This window comes from Lotus japonicus, chromosome 1 (genome assembly GCF_012489685.1).
Source record: "Lotus japonicus ecotype B-129 chromosome 1, LjGifu_v1.2".
Taxonomy (NCBI): Eukaryota; Viridiplantae; Streptophyta; class Magnoliopsida; order Fabales; family Fabaceae; genus Lotus; species Lotus japonicus.
The window spans coordinates 19,155,325-19,170,697 of record NC_080041.1 but is presented as its reverse complement, the minus strand read 5'-3'; the positions used below and the strand labels follow the sequence as shown (position 1 = coordinate 19,170,697).

Below are 15,373 nucleotides of genomic sequence, written 5' to 3'. Positions count from 1 at the left end.
TTTTCTTTCTCTAAGCAGTTACACACTCTCTCTAGATTCTCTCTTAGTGTAATCTCTCTCAACTATAGGTACTACACCCTATCTCAATGTTCACGGCAAGAACATTTGGCGCCGTCTGTGGGGAACTGTAAACTTTCTACTCTTGGATCACGTGGATTGATTGCACAGTGAAATGAAGCTCCAATTTCTGAGAAATTCCTTGTTCTCCGACGAATTTTCAGAGTTTCAGCGCTCTCTAGACAGTTCTAGATGGAGACACGTCGTCGCCGACGTCGCGATTTTCCGGAACGGAGGCGCAAATCGTCTCCGTGTCGCGCTCAAGTGCAGGAACGAGTAGTTCGAGCACGTCGTGCGGAGGTTCAGCGGGAGCAATTGGCTCTGTCGCCACCTGCTTCTCCACCTCCACCACCTCCTCCGCCACCTTCTCCAACTCCACCTCTACCAACTCCGCCATCTCCTCCCTCGCAGCAAGGATCTCCGGCACAGTCACCAGCTCCATCGGAGAATTTGACTCCTTCGCCACAAAAGACCGTTACTCAGAGAGACTGGCGGCGTATGATGCGCAATGTCGATAACATCAGGCAACGAAATGAGTATTTCCAAGAACAACTCGAGATCTTTCGCCACGAGCAGCAGGATGAAGACGTGCGCGAGGCAGAATCAGTTGCTGAGTTTGAGCCTTTCTCGGCGGAGGTGCGAGAAGTGACCATTCCAGATAACATGAAAAACCTAGTGTTGGAGTCCTACAGCGGCAGAACCGATCCGAAGGATCACCTTCTCTATTTTAATACAAAAATGGTGATTGGTGCAGCGTCAGATGCGGTCAAGTGCAGGATGTTCCCTTCTACCTTCAAGAGCACGACAATGGCGTGGTTTACAACCTTACCTTGTGGATCCATCACAAACATGTGTGACTTCTCATCAAAATTCCCGATCCAATTCTTGGCGAGCAAAGTCAGGCAAGTGACGATCGACGATCTATACAATCTGCGTTAGTTCGAGGGAGAAACGTTGAAGCAGTACATGGCGCGCTACAGCGCCACGTCTGTGAAGATTGAGGATTCTGATCCACGCGCCTGTGCCTTGGCGTTTAAGATTGGACTCCGATTCTGGCTCACAGAACAACAAGTTGAGCATGAAACCCGCCCGATCTATGGCAGAGATACGCGCTCGGGAAAATATGTATATTTTGAATGAGGAAGATGACGCGTTCAAGCGAAAGCGTGCAAAGAAGGAAGAGGACGATGCTCACAGAAAGCAAGCGGGAAAGGAAAGGCGCGGCGAGGAAAAATGAGAAGGCAGCAAACAAGGGAGAAGAAGGGGAAGTCAGTGGCGAAGTTGGTCAAGGAACAGTTGTGCACGCGGCGAGAGGCTTTAGATCTCCGCCGACTGTGGCAGCCGCCGGGATTTAGATTTACTTATCGCTTTGATTGTTGTTGATTGATTCACATGTTGTGTGCTAAATGATTAATCTTAGGATGTGTTGATATATGTACCATGACTGTTTGATTGTGCTAATTTGATTATGCAATTACACATATATCTGTTGTACGTCAGAGTGAGGATAACGAGCAGTTATGCCACACTCATCATGAGATTTTGAGAAAGTTTGACGGGACGAACCGAGGTTCGGGCCCTTGTTATTGTTTTAGTGGATCGAGACCTTCTCTGGGAGTTACTTGGGATGATGGGATCTTTTAAACTCATAGGATTAGACACAAACCTAAATGGAAACTATTTTACAAGGAAAATTTATAAGACACTAAACAACCTCTGAACCCCTTTAAATAATGATAACAACGTCAGATGAAAGCTTAGGGCTTGGATATTAGTTTTGGAAAAATGAGAAGTGTCGTCGAATCCAAGTTTTGGGGAAACGGATAAGTTTCTGAGTATGTTGATACTCTTTTGCTCGATGAGCAGTTTTATTGTTTGGCTATCTAAAGGATAAGCCGGGAAACTAATAAGTTTCTAAGTACATTGGTACTCTTCGCTCGATGAGCAGTTTATTGTTTGACTATCTAAAAGATAAGCCGGGGAACTATAAGTTCTAAGTGCATTGGTACTCTTTCGCTCGCTGAGTAGTTTTGACCATCGGAATTGGATGAGTCAGATGACTCGAGAAGTCATCAAGGGTGATTGCACTCTTTGTATATTTAATTGTCTTTTGTCGCAGAATCGACATTTACCTTAGGGTATTCTTTTTAGAGACAATAAGTTAGCTAGAACACGTGACGAGTGAGGTCAGAGACGTTGTTTGGCTAATCATATTGCATCATTCATACATTTTGAGGTTTATACACGGTGGGATGCCGGACCTCGGTGGATTCCAAAATGGTCATAAGACCCGGATTTTCACATAAGAACATTGCGGTGATTCTTAGTAGCAGACGGAAATGGCAGGCCTGCGGGTATACTGCTGATCTGACTACATTTTGTTTGGTATAAGAGACGCCCGAGGGGAAATGGTCCCCACTAAGGCCGGTGCTAGGACGGACTCGATGGTGCCCATCCTTCCGGAGCATTTTTGGTCCTAAGCATTTCATTGCATCTCATCATACATGCTGACCTAATTGTCGAATGTGATTGATATTTGTTATCTTACTTGATAATTGTTGAATTGTCAGTAATTTTCATTTATGTTTCATTGGAGGATATACTACTTACGATGCTATTATAAGCCTATTAAACCTAAGTATCTATCCCCGTAATCTTTATCTATTGGTTGTATTATTTATGTAATTCCTTGAGTTGACCCTTGCGCCTGCTGTTTGTGTTTTGGCGATTGTACGCCCATTGTCAGATGTCAATGGCGGATTGGTTCACGATGGTCCCCGGCTCATGGGTGGTTGACCCCGCTAGCCACCGAGTTATCTACTCGGGGAGAATAATGGAGGACTGCGTCGACCATCTGGGACACTTGACGGAGGGAGTACTGAGGCGTTACTCTGTCAGCTTTAACTTACCACCCTGCGTGCACTGCGGACCTGGTACATGAGTACCACCACCACCGTCGTCGTCTGACGACGAGGACCCCTCGGAGGAGGAGTCTGTGGGAGGGGCTTCTTCGGGATCGAGCTCTCCCACCGTTGCTTACCGTGATGATACTAGATCGGGTTCCGGACCCGCGATGCCTGCAGAGGATCTTGTCGCTGCTGCCACCCTTCGCTTGAGGACATCGACTTCTCCCCGTGGTTATCATGTTGTGCCATTGGTGCACCTGACGAAGGAGGACGTGTTCGTTTGCATAGTGGATGCAGTGACGGAAGTTTCTAGGGTTGAGACCCGGTCGGTAGCGAGGGAGGTGATTGATGCAGACAGGGAGCTAGTCGTTCTGGATTCTGATTCAGACGACGACCATGCCAGCGTGTAGGATGAGGAGTGTTGAGATACGCTTCTCTGGGGTGGATAGAGTAGAAGTAGCGTTATAGCTCTGGTCGTCTGTTCTCATTTTGGGGCAGGGTAGGTCCTCGGCCTTTAGCTTTTTGTGTGATTCTCTCTATGGGGATCACAGAGAGTTGGTTGGACTAGGTGGTCTTGTCTAGGCCGTTTGGGCTGACTTACTTTCGTTTGGAGGACTGTATTTCGAATACTTGACATTTACTTCGGTTTGTACATATTAGCCCACGGGCACTACTTTCAGATACTTTCTGCTACTTTTCCCGTCACTGGAGGTTACTCGTGACATGGCTTGCTACTTACAGCGGGGGCTGTAAATATATTTGTACATTAGTTATGTTTACTTTTTTGGGTTGAATCTTTATTTCGACAAGTCTTTTATTTTTAAAACAATCGGAAAAAAAATATTCACGTTTTTCCGCTTTAATTGAATTTTTTGTTACTAAAGTGACGCCACCGAAATCGGGGTGTTACATAAAATCTACTTAAGCATTCGTGAAAGTCTTGATCTTGGATATTTTGGTAGTGACCTTCAAGCTATTCATGAGTTGGAGAAAAAAATTAGAACGATGTTCTCTTCTCATAGAGACTTATAAGTGTTTATTTGGGTGCTTGTGTTCTTGGCTATTTGGAGACTTTTTTTGTGTCGTCTAGGTTTTTTCAGGTTTGTTTGGTTGGGGCTTGTGTTGTGGGTGTTATTTTGGTGGGATTTTATTTTTCTACTCAATAGAGGTTTTGAGGCGCCGTTTTTCTTCTCAAGTTATATATTTGTGGCGGTGTCACTCCTTCTTGCAATTTGATGAAACTTCCTTATGTCCATTCAGTCGTGCCATACATAAAACGAGAGAGCATATGCCACCACTGGCGCTAAAACGTCAGACGGAGTTGCAGATGCCACCACCAAAACAGAACTCATATGATCCTGAGCAAGAAGGCCAAAACCAACCACCCTCGATGGATAACACAACGCACCAATATTCACCTTAATCACCTCGCAATTGTCAACACCAAGAAGGAAGAAAAGTAGTAGAAGGAGGGCTAGAAACGCGTAAGTCAAAAGGCACCATAAAACGGTTCAAAATTTAACTCCTCCTTGAGTACCCATACCACCAAGTCTAAAGCTCAAAGATGAAGAAACCAAATCAATTGAGCATTACAAGAAAAGAAAAAACATGATCTTCAGTTCAACATTACACACCAGACAAATAGGATCAACATCAATCCACACTTACGAAGACAATAACTCTCCATAACTATTCCCAAAACCACACGACAAGCGGGCTCCTTACATTGAGGAACAACGAGTTTCAGACCCTTTCCGTTCTTTCAATCCCTAAATTTCAAAATCAATCTAATTCATGGTGAAATCCAACATAAATAACTTTTACCTACTCAGAGACTGATCAACAGTTAAGCTAATCTATCTATCTATCTATCTATCTATCTATTATAATATAGTAATTCTGAAGCGCGGGTTGTAGCGATGTCATATCATCTCTTTACTTTTATATAAATATTCCATGTCAGATTTTAATCCTAGGTGGCAATCTAAACTATTACCTTGCATCTTCTCAAACCATTTATGTACTGTCATGTGTTGTTGTCTTTTCAAACTTTTGTAACAACACACAACACTAAATTATTATTACTAACAATATTGTATTAGTAATGTTTCTATTAATAACGATAAAAAAAAATGTATCAATTAACATTTAACAATTTTAAAAACGAATCAATTTAGTATTAAATAAAATAATTAGAAAATGTTCTCATTTTTCAACCAAATCTCAAAACTCTTGAAACTCACCTGGTGGCTGAGTTGTAGATGAGTAGTTAGTGGTAAAAGTGGCAGCGGCGACGGTGATTCTCAAATGTGATCGGACCATAGTCAACTATAACAATGACAAATGGGTCTCAAGAAAGGTTACAACCATGTTGATGTTGCTGCAACATATGGATTATGGAGTGGAGCAGTCTGTAGGAGCAGCCATAGCATAAGAACTTCAACTTTGACTAATTACATCAAAAGATGACCTCTTTGTTACTTCAAGATTGTGGATTATTGACAGCCATCCTGAACTCATTGTTCTTGCTTTGCAAAAATCTCTAAGGTGATGATCACAAGTGCTTTAATTTTAATTTTATAATTCGATTGATCCATCACTGGGCCATTGCTACTAAAGCCGTCAAATACCCTATTGATGAAGTATTAGAGATCGTTGATTTTGACATGCAGGGTGTGTGATCTTCAATGGAGCAAAGCCAAAGACGTGGACTCACGAAGGCCATTGGAGTCAACAACTTCTCTATCAAGAAGCTTGAGAAGTTGCTCTGCTTTGCTACCACCCCACCTGCAGTCGATCAAGTAATTAATTAATTATATGCTCATAAATTAGTTAAACACTTAACTTAATATTTATGTTGTAGTGGGTAGTCCTGTAATGTGAAAGAAGTCATTGATTTTAATCCAAACAGATGGAAATTAACCTTGGTTGGAAACATGCAAGTGAAACTTGGAGATTTTGTAAGGAAAAGGCCTTGTATTGGCAATTTGGCATAACTACTCTCTCACCCCTGTGGATGGGTTTCAATAGCTAATTTAGCAATGGACAATGACATCCAAAAGGAATTGGATACTCATGGCAAGACTATAGCCCAGGTATATATCTACTATATATTGATTTCTTGATGGTGTATCACCATATATTTATTTCGAAGTAGCAATATTAGTGAATAGTGATTTAGCTCTGGCTTTTTTTTATCCTTTCTAAAGAGCTTGTCTTTTAACTTAACTATTGTTCAGAAAGTCAATCTCCAATCATTTCACAGATTTGTCTTCGATAGATATATAAACGTGTTTACTTTTGTTACAAAGAATTGTGACAAGGAGAGGATGCAACAGAACTTGCAATCTTTGATGGGTCTTTGACTGGAAATGATTACAAGAAAATAAGTGAAATCCATCAAGAGAGGTTGATCAAAGGACCTACCAAGCCTCTTCTCTATATCAAATAATCTTGTGGAGCATGTTCATATCTACAACAACTCAAATGGTGGTATTGAGTTTAGAACCACCAAGGGAATACTGATTATATGAAGGACACCATTATTTAATATATAGAAATGAAGCGTGATTAAACAATTGTTGCCATAGGGCGTTGTGGGTCTCATCCTGATGAAAATTTTAATCTTAATGCTCTCCTACTTTTGGATCACTCTATTTTACAAGATATGACTAACACAAATATCACTATTGCTCGAATCTTTGCTAGACTTCAAGATTCCCCCATCACCAACATATGATTTTCAATAACCTTATCTATAAATTCTACTTCCTCCATCACACATGGGAATGCTGAATTACCTGAATTTTTAGATTATGTTCTGCTCAAACTTTATTCTAATCTTGGGAGCCCTCCTGATTCTTCCTTATTTCGTCCTTTCATGTTGAGTATCAATTGAAAAACTGCATGGTAATTTTTATTAAACAAAGGTTCATATAAGTTTCATACTTGATGTCGATGAAAAAGTGAATAGCTTGCTATATCAAATTAAGCCACATTCTTTCTAATAAGATTGTTATCCAAACTATTCAGTTTTTTCATTCTGAGATTTGCTACAAGCCGCACATTACTTAGGCAGCTCTATTTCTTTTTTTTTTTTGTTCCATCGGAAAATTAGACAAGAAAAACAAACTAACTACAAGAAAACGAGTCCCTCAGGGTGAAAGGTTCAACTTCCGCCGGAGGTCTCTCAAAAAACTTAACGCCTACAGAATCCCAACCCCTACCCAGCTTTGCTAAACAGTCCGCTGCTGCGTTGCTGTCCCTGGGAACCCATCTAAGACTGACTTGCCATGAAGCATGCAGAAGAGTTGCTATATCTCCCAGAATTGGACAAAAATTGTGAGTATCTGCATTGTTCAACGCTTGTAGTACCTCTTTACTATCAACCTCTGCTATGATTTTCCTGTAGCCATTGACCCAAGCCATTCGCAGCCCACCTCTCAGAGCCTCCACTTCTGCCATGAAAGCACTCTCCCTGTTCCTTCTGGACCAAAAGCCAATCAGCCAAACACCATCCGTGCCACGGAGGAGGCCGCCACCACCACGATAGGCACTGCCTTGTCTCCAACTCCCGTCCGTATTGAGCTTTATCATCCCAGGAGGTGGAGGGTGCCAAACATCACTAAGAAGAGCACTAGTATTTTCTAGCTGTTCAGGATTCAAGCTGTACATTATATCATCGTGTTCGTGTGCCATCCGACGCCACGCATCGTCCAAACTCCAACTCTCTTCCTCAAAGACGACATTATTCCGCCATTTCCATATTCCCCAAATTCCTGACAGAAAGATGGTTCCACGATCTCCACAAGCTTGCGATTGGATCCAATGGGAGACGTTGTCCGTCAAAAAATTGTTCCAACCCAGGGCCCCCACACGAAGCCATATCTCTCTTGCATGCGGACAGTCTCTAAGGCAATGAAGCACACTCTCAATCGGCGCCGAGCAACGAGGACACGCAGGGGAATGAGCCATTTTGCATCTGAACCGGTACTCATTTACTTGGAGAGAATTGTGTAATGAAATCCAAACAAAGAACTTTATTTTTTCTGGAGCTTTCAACTTCCAGAGCCATTTCCAGTAGCCTGTTTCTCCGTCTCCTGTCAACGTCCCATGCAACCAGTTATAAGCATCACGCACAGTGTAGTACCCTGTCAGGCTATGCTTCCAAATCCAGTTATCCCTGCGATCAGGAGTCAGGATTGGGGAGATCTTAGACAATTGCTCAGCAATCGCTGGCGGAGTAATAGTATAAAGACCATTTAAGTTCCAAGTGCCATTACGAATAACATCCCGTAAAGAGAGATTGGTATCTGAGATATGTACAAAAGGTAACTGAGGAGCCCACGCCCCCTGGCCAGACCAGTCTGCATACCACATCGAGGTCTCTCCCGAACCTAGCTTGAACTCAAAACCTTGGTGAAGGACGTCTCTCGCGCGAAGTATCCCTCGCCAAACCGGAGAGTCGTGAGGACGAGATTCAACCTGGAGGATTGAAGAATTCCACAGGTACTTTTGTCTCATAATCTGAACCCACAGCTTCTGGGGTTTATGAATCATACACCAAACTGCCTTGCCCAAAAGAGTCGTATTTGCCAACGAGAGATCACGAACACCCAGGCCCCCCTCATCCTTAGACTTCATGACTGTGTTCCAGTTGATTAAATGCCACCCTCTCTTGTTGTTGCCCTTGGCCCACAGAAACGTCCTCATAGTTTGCTCCATACGCTTGAGTAACGTCCTCGGAAGCCAAAAAACTTGCATAACATAGGTGGGAGTGGCTGCCATCACTGATTTGATGAGACACGTTCTTCCTGCTCCATTTAAGAGATTTGTTCTCCAAGATGCCAACTTACGTTGGATATTTTCCAGCAAGAAATTAAAGGTTTGAGTTCACACCCTCCCCCCATTCAAGGGAAAACCCAAATACTTGCCAAGGTGTGACACGAACGGTATAGGAGCGATGCTGACTATCTCTTCCCTAACTGCCGCACGCACACCCTTGGAAGCGATAGCTTTGGATTTATGAATGTTTACTTTCAACCCAGAACTATCGCAGAAGAGCTTAAGGGCCCCATCTACAATATTCACTTGAGAAGGAGTGGCCTTGCAAAACAGGAGAACATCGTCGGCAAAGAACATGTGTGAAATTGGAGTGCCATCCTTTGTTAAGCGAATAGGGTTCCAACTACCTGCATCCACTAGCTGTTGAATGAGGAGAGAAAATCGTTCCATGCAGAGAACAAAAAGATATGGAGAGATTGGGTCTCCTTGGCGAAGACCTCTTCCTGGTTTGAATGGTTGTAGCCTTTCCCCATTCCAAAGCAGAGTTAATTGCGAAGACGTCACACAACACATGATCAGATTAATTATTTGAGGTGGAAAGCCATAGAGAATTAAAGTTTCCCTAAGAAAATCCCAAGAGATGCTGTCATACGCCTTTTCCAAGTCGATTTTAAAGGCCAAACTTCCCTTAGCTGTAGTTGATCGGTCCATGAAATGAACAATATCTTGTGCAAGAAACGCATTGTCCATTGTCCCTCTTCCCGGCAAGAAACTGCTTTGTATAGGTCCCACAATATCATCCAGAAAGGGTCGAAGGCGATTCACCAACACCTTAGTGATTAGTTTGAAAGTTACATTACACAAACTTATGGGCCGGAACTCCTTGATGGTGCTAGGGTGATCCACCTTGGGTATTAGAACCACCAAGATCTCTAATAACTGTTCATCCACCTTGCCTTCAGCTAGAGCCTTCTTCACAAGATGCCAAAGATCATCTCCAACCTGATCCCAGAATTTTTTGTAGAAAAACGGTTGAAAGCCATCGGGTCCAGGCGCCGTAAATGACTTCATCGACATCAGGGCACTCCGCACCTCCTCCTTATCAACCTCATGGGATAGCAAGACTTGGGCTACGTCTGAGAGCCTGGGAATCGCAACCTGGGGGAGATTGGTTTGAGACATATTGGTGTCACGAACGAATAGGTTCACAAAGTAATCTTGCGCAATCCCTCCCAGCATGGTTTTGTCTGAACACCAAGAACCATCCTCAAGCTTAAGCCTATGAACCGTGTTTTTCTTTCTGCGAATCACTGCCTGAGTATGAAAGTAGGTCGTGTTGCGATCACCCAATCTAATCCTGTTATCCCTAGCTTTCTGAAACCAAGTAAGCTCTTCTTGTTTAAGAATGCTCCTGTATTCACGCTGTAGATCATTCTCGAATTGAACTAGGTCAGAGGTGATCTTCTTGTTCAGTTCCCTCTGTACTCCTTTCAAACGAGCTTCAATTCGACGTTTTCTCCTAAATATATTACCAAACACATTCTGATTGAAGTCTATTGCATCCTGACGCACTCATGCCAGTTTCACCTGGATGGACTCCTATGATTGTCTCCACGCATTATTCACCAAAGGGGCAAAGTCCGGGTGATCAACCCAGGCAGCCATGAATTTGAAGGGACGATTCCGACTTCTCTGAGTGGGTGCTCCACAGTGGATTAACAAGGGACAGTGATCAGAATGGATCCTGTGGAGAATGTCAACAAAAGCATCTGGGAAATCCATCCTCCAGTTTATATCACCCACGGCTCTATCAAGCCTCTTGGATAGTATCACTTTGTTGTTCGCCTTTCTAAACCATGTGAAGCGGCCTCCCACTGCCCCAAGGTCAATCATTCTACACGCATCCAGAACGGAAGAGAAATGAAAGGCCCTGTTAGGAAGAAAGGCTCCCCCACGGACTTCAGAGAGTAAGGTGATTTCATTGAAGTCTCCTACCATGAGCCAAGGAACTGTCAGCTTCGCCCGAAGTTCTATTAGATGATCCCAAAGAAGTTCCCTGTGAACTGGAACCGGCGACGCATAGATCGCAGAACAAGCCCAAGAGAAGCTATCTTTCCACAGTTCAAATGTCACCGCTTGCTGATGGAGCTGCAATAAACGACAAGAGAAGTTAGAAATATTGTTGATCAATACCCAAATTCCTCCACTAAAACCTATTGCTTCAGAGATGAAACCAGGGGAAAAACCAAGTGAGTTCCAGAATTGTTTAACTCTGTTGAACTGACATCGCGTCTCTAGAAGGATGACGACATCAGGTCTTTTACAACGCACCATATCCCGCAGGAACAATTGGCCATCACTGTGCATGGCTCCTCTCACATTCCAGGATAGAATTTTAAATTCTTCAAATCCAATCATTAAACTACTAATTGGATGTGACCTCTTGTCCCAGAGGTGGAGCATGAGGTGCATGAAGATCATTCGCCTCCTGGGGTGGCACCACCCCCTTCTCTGGGCATTGGAACATTTTGTTCTGGCAAACATTGCATGTGTTCCTGCGCTTTTTCTTCAACAAATTGTTGGACTCCAAATACCACAGGTTTAGTGGGGTCACCAACCGGATGGGAGAGGATTTGTAAAGGGCCCAGGCTGGGGCCACCTCTTTTTTCGTTTACACCTGGTCTGGTACGCCGTTTTTTGTTATTCGAATGTAGCCAATCCGTGCTTGAGCTACCAACTTGGAAGTCTGTGGGAAAACCAGTAAAGGGCCCCACCGTGCCAGATTTGGTTCCCTTAGTGCTTTGAATAGCTATTGGTGTCCCCACCTTTTCCTCCTTTTTCCGAAATTCCATATTGAGTGGAATATTCCCTCCACCGACTCCCTTGGTTTTAGCAGCTTGGGATTTGCCTCTTGTAGGTTTCCGTTGCTCCTCTTTCTGTGCAATTTTCCCGGGATTCGTTCCCCCATTATTGCTTCCTGATCTCAACACTTTCTTTTTCTTTTTTGTCACCGTCATCCAATCTCCCAGAATTTCCACTTCAGCAGCGTCCATCGTGGGATTTTGATTGTTTGGCTTAACTGCTATGCTTGCCACGTCCCTATTTTCCGCCTGACTTTGGGGCCCATTCGAGTAATCGGGCGCGACATTCTCGTGCGTAGATTTCTGCACTTCCATTTCCATTCTCGCCTGTGCTCCGGCGGCTGCGCCAGCCGTCGTAGCCTGAGTTTGTCTCTCCGTAGGTACCCCTGAGCCACTTTCCTTCAACGGTACTCCTTCTGTTGTCGGCTTCTGCATCTTCATCGGTGGTGCTCCTTTGCACTCTCTGCTTCTATGGCCATAACAGCCACACTTAGTACAGATCACATGACGGCCCTCGTACTCGACCTTGTACCAGAAATCTTCAATGCAAATCCTTCCTATCACTGCCTTGGTGAGATCAAGCTCTATGCAAATCCTTGCAAACCTTCCTCTATCCCCGGACAGGGTATTTATATCCACCTTGATAGGCTTGCCAAGCACTCGGGCCACTGATAAGAGGAAGCTCTCATCATAGAATGCTACATTCAGCCCAGGGATTCGGATCCAAGCGAGGGTTTTGAGTACCCTAGCCGCCGGCGAGATAAACTCCGCACTCCACGTCGATACAGCTAGATAGTGATCGAATATCATCCATGGTCCTCCTCCCATGACCTTGTTCTTGTCTTCTTCCTGATCAAACGTCACCAAGTAGAAACCATTGTCCACATCCATTAAATCAAAGCCCCCCGTTGGTTTCCAGGTGCTTTCTAGTTTCGCTTTCATCGTGCGGTACCCCAAGCGTTTACCTAGCAGGCATACAACCAGGGCCTCTTTCCATGGTGCACACATGGATTCAATGATTGACTTGTCTACCCTGATGCGTGGGAGCGTAGGGTTGTCATCCACATACTCGACTCTCATCTTTCCAGCATCGAACAAGTCAATTCGTTCCTTGTTGGGTTGTTTGTCCTTGCCCCCCATCAGCTTCTCTTTGAAAGACATCCGTTGCGGTGGAGAACCCCCCTCCGGGGGTTTTTTCCGGGTGAAAACATCCTCACCGGCGGTCGGCGCCACTTTCTCCATCTCAACGTCCATCTCCGGCAGCTCTATTTCTTTGTTTGTATAATTTTGTACAACAATTTATACTTCATCATTTATTTATTTTTAAAAGAATATATGTGATTTTCTGTTTATACAACTCAATCTCATTTAAATAAAGAAAGCTAATATAAGGGTGACTAAATAGTAAAAATATATCCATTAACAATTACTTAAAAAAATGTTAAGTCTAGTTACAAATAAACCCTTAACTAATTAAATGTTAATATGAAAATAAAGTAATCAATATAACACATCTCAACTTAGTACTTGCCCGTGTCATTTAGGTACCACACCGAGAAAATCTACGGGCAACACAAAATTCGCCAAAAGAAAAATATATACATGTAAGCAATGCAGGGTTTTACTTTGGAACCTTTTCTGAGAAATATATGTAAGTAATACATGTATCATTTTCCTTTCTTTAGAAGGTTTAAGTAGCCACAATTTTTGCATTGATTGAGGTATTCCGTTTTGTTTCATAAGTTGAAATGGGAATACATAGTGTCATGAGCAAATACATGAGAGAAGCATAACAGAAAGATTAACCACAACTGCTTAAGTAAATTTTACATACACAAACCACAAGTCCACAACTATTCAATTTTCAGCTTCACTAGAATGATATAGCCTTTGCTTATGGAAATAGATACATGCTTATATATGCTATAATTACAGACATGATATAGCATCTTTATTCAATGATTCTAAGGAACTGTTCACTACATCTACGAAGCAAACCATCAGTTGCTAGCTGCTCATCATATCATCAACAAGTTTCCTAATAGATATGAATGAAGATCCACCACTAAGGACAGCTTTCCTGGCCATCTCTTTCATCTCTTGCACCTTCTTGTGCACTACATTATCTCTGTCCATCAAGTGTTTTAGCCCTTTCTCTATCTCCTCTGCCATTACAAGAGAACTACTACCTTTTCTATAATCCACTCTAAGCTCCATTGATAATCCCCATTCCCTCACCATCCTAAAAGCATTAAGCTGTTGTTCTGCATACATAGGCAATGTCAATATTGGTACCCCAAACCAAAAGCTTTCCAAGATGGAATTCCAACCACAATGAGACATAAACCCACCAATGGCTTTGTGAGCCAGAACCTCCACCTGGGGTGCCCATTCACACATCATCCCTCTACCTTCCTGTTCCATCCATAATAAGAACCCTTCTGGTAAAATTTTCTCTTCAGTATCTGCGGTTGGCGGAAAACGCAAAGCCCACAAGAATCTGATGCCACTCCTTTGAAGTCCTAGTGCTATTTCTCTTGTTTGAGATGGATCAAAGGTTCCCCAACTCCCAAAACAGAGAAAAACAACAGAGGAATCTGGCTGCTTATCAAGCCAATTCAAGATAAGGTCATGCTTGGCTTGGTCCAAACTTAGGTTTGGATGACCTTTAAGGTCAATCACAGGACCAATAGCATAGATTGGAGGAGTATGACCATCAGATAATGCATCAATAACATCATGCTCCAACTCAGAAAAAGTGTTAACAATAATCCCTCTGGTTTCTCTGAACCTCTCAGCAAGCTTGTAATAAGCAACATATCCACCATCTTTGTTAAAAAATCCATTAGGTAGAACACTTTGAGGAAATGGAGTGGGGAAACCCGGAATCAACAACTCAGGATCAGAATCACTGAACACATCCTCAATTTGACGTTTCTGAAGGTAAAGCATGAGACCCAAAAGTCCAACATTTGTTGTCATGAACAAATAAGAAGGGATACCCAATTCATTTCCTACATCAATCATGGGAACAGAGAAGAAATCTAGTACCAACCCCACAACTGGGTTCTGATCAGAGTCAGATGAAAAAATGTTTTGAATAGTGGCTTTCACATGGGGTACAAGGCTCTCTATGAAGGTCAAGATGTAGTGCTCAACAGATTTCACCAACTCTTGTGATGGTGGTTCTACTTCAGGGAGATCAATTAGTTTGATCTGAGGTTGTGAAGCATAAATTGATCTGTTGAGTGAGTGTGAAGGAGCATTAGGGAACTTGCTGCAGAGGATTGTGATGGAAAGATTGTTATTAAGGTTGATTAAGAGCTGAGCAAGTTCAAGGGCTGAGGCCATGTGACCACTCGCTGGTAAAGGAATGAAGATTAGCTCTGTTTTCATTTTCATGTCACTCATAGTCATTCTCTGTAGACTGTATGTACAATGTTTTACATACAATTGCCCTTGTTCACTTCTAAGTTCTATCACACAAGACAGTGTTGACACACACACTTTCTGGTTGAGTGTGAGTGTGACATGGAGACAAGAAATATATAGTACTTTTAACTTGTCTATGAGAAAGCATGGGGAATTTAAAAAGCTTGCTTCAATTTGAAAGCATTCATGATTCATTATGAAAGCTATAGAAATATTAATTTGGATTGAAGAAATTTTGTTAAAATTCAACCCTTGGCAATCATAACTTTAGAGTACTCACTCTTAGTATTAGTGCTAGAGCATTTTCTTGATAAGAAAGGTAAGAGGCAATGT

General features: G+C 42.8%; 2 protein-coding genes across 2 annotated transcripts; both read right to left on the bottom strand.

Moving 5' to 3' along the window:
• Positions 1-11,224: 11,224 nt before the first annotated feature.
• On the bottom strand, positions 11,225-12,862 carry LOC130729242 (uncharacterized). The gene has a single exon (XM_057580921.1). The coding sequence runs from the start codon at positions 12,860-12,862 to the stop codon at positions 11,225-11,227; it is 1,638 nt and encodes a 545-aa protein (XP_057436904.1).
• Positions 12,863-13,320: 458 nt separating this feature from the next.
• LOC130734005 (UDP-glycosyltransferase 71K2-like) lies at positions 13,321-15,149 on the bottom strand. Its single transcript, XM_057586294.1, has one exon. It carries the CDS (start codon positions 15,023-15,025, stop codon positions 13,616-13,618), a length of 1,410 nt encoding a protein of 469 aa, XP_057442277.1. The 5' UTR covers positions 15,026-15,149; the 3' UTR covers positions 13,321-13,615.
• Positions 15,150-15,373: the final 224 nt, after the last annotated feature.

What these genes read in the sequence shown, in the direction of transcription:
- LOC130734005 (XM_057586294.1), bottom strand. Translation starts at nt 15,025, where the DNA reads ATGACTATGAGTGACATGAAAATGAAAACAGAGCTAATCTTCATTCCT.
- LOC130729242 (XM_057580921.1), bottom strand. Translation starts at nt 12,862, where the DNA reads ATGGACGTTGAGATGGAGAAAGTGGCGCCGACCGCCGGTGAGGATGTT.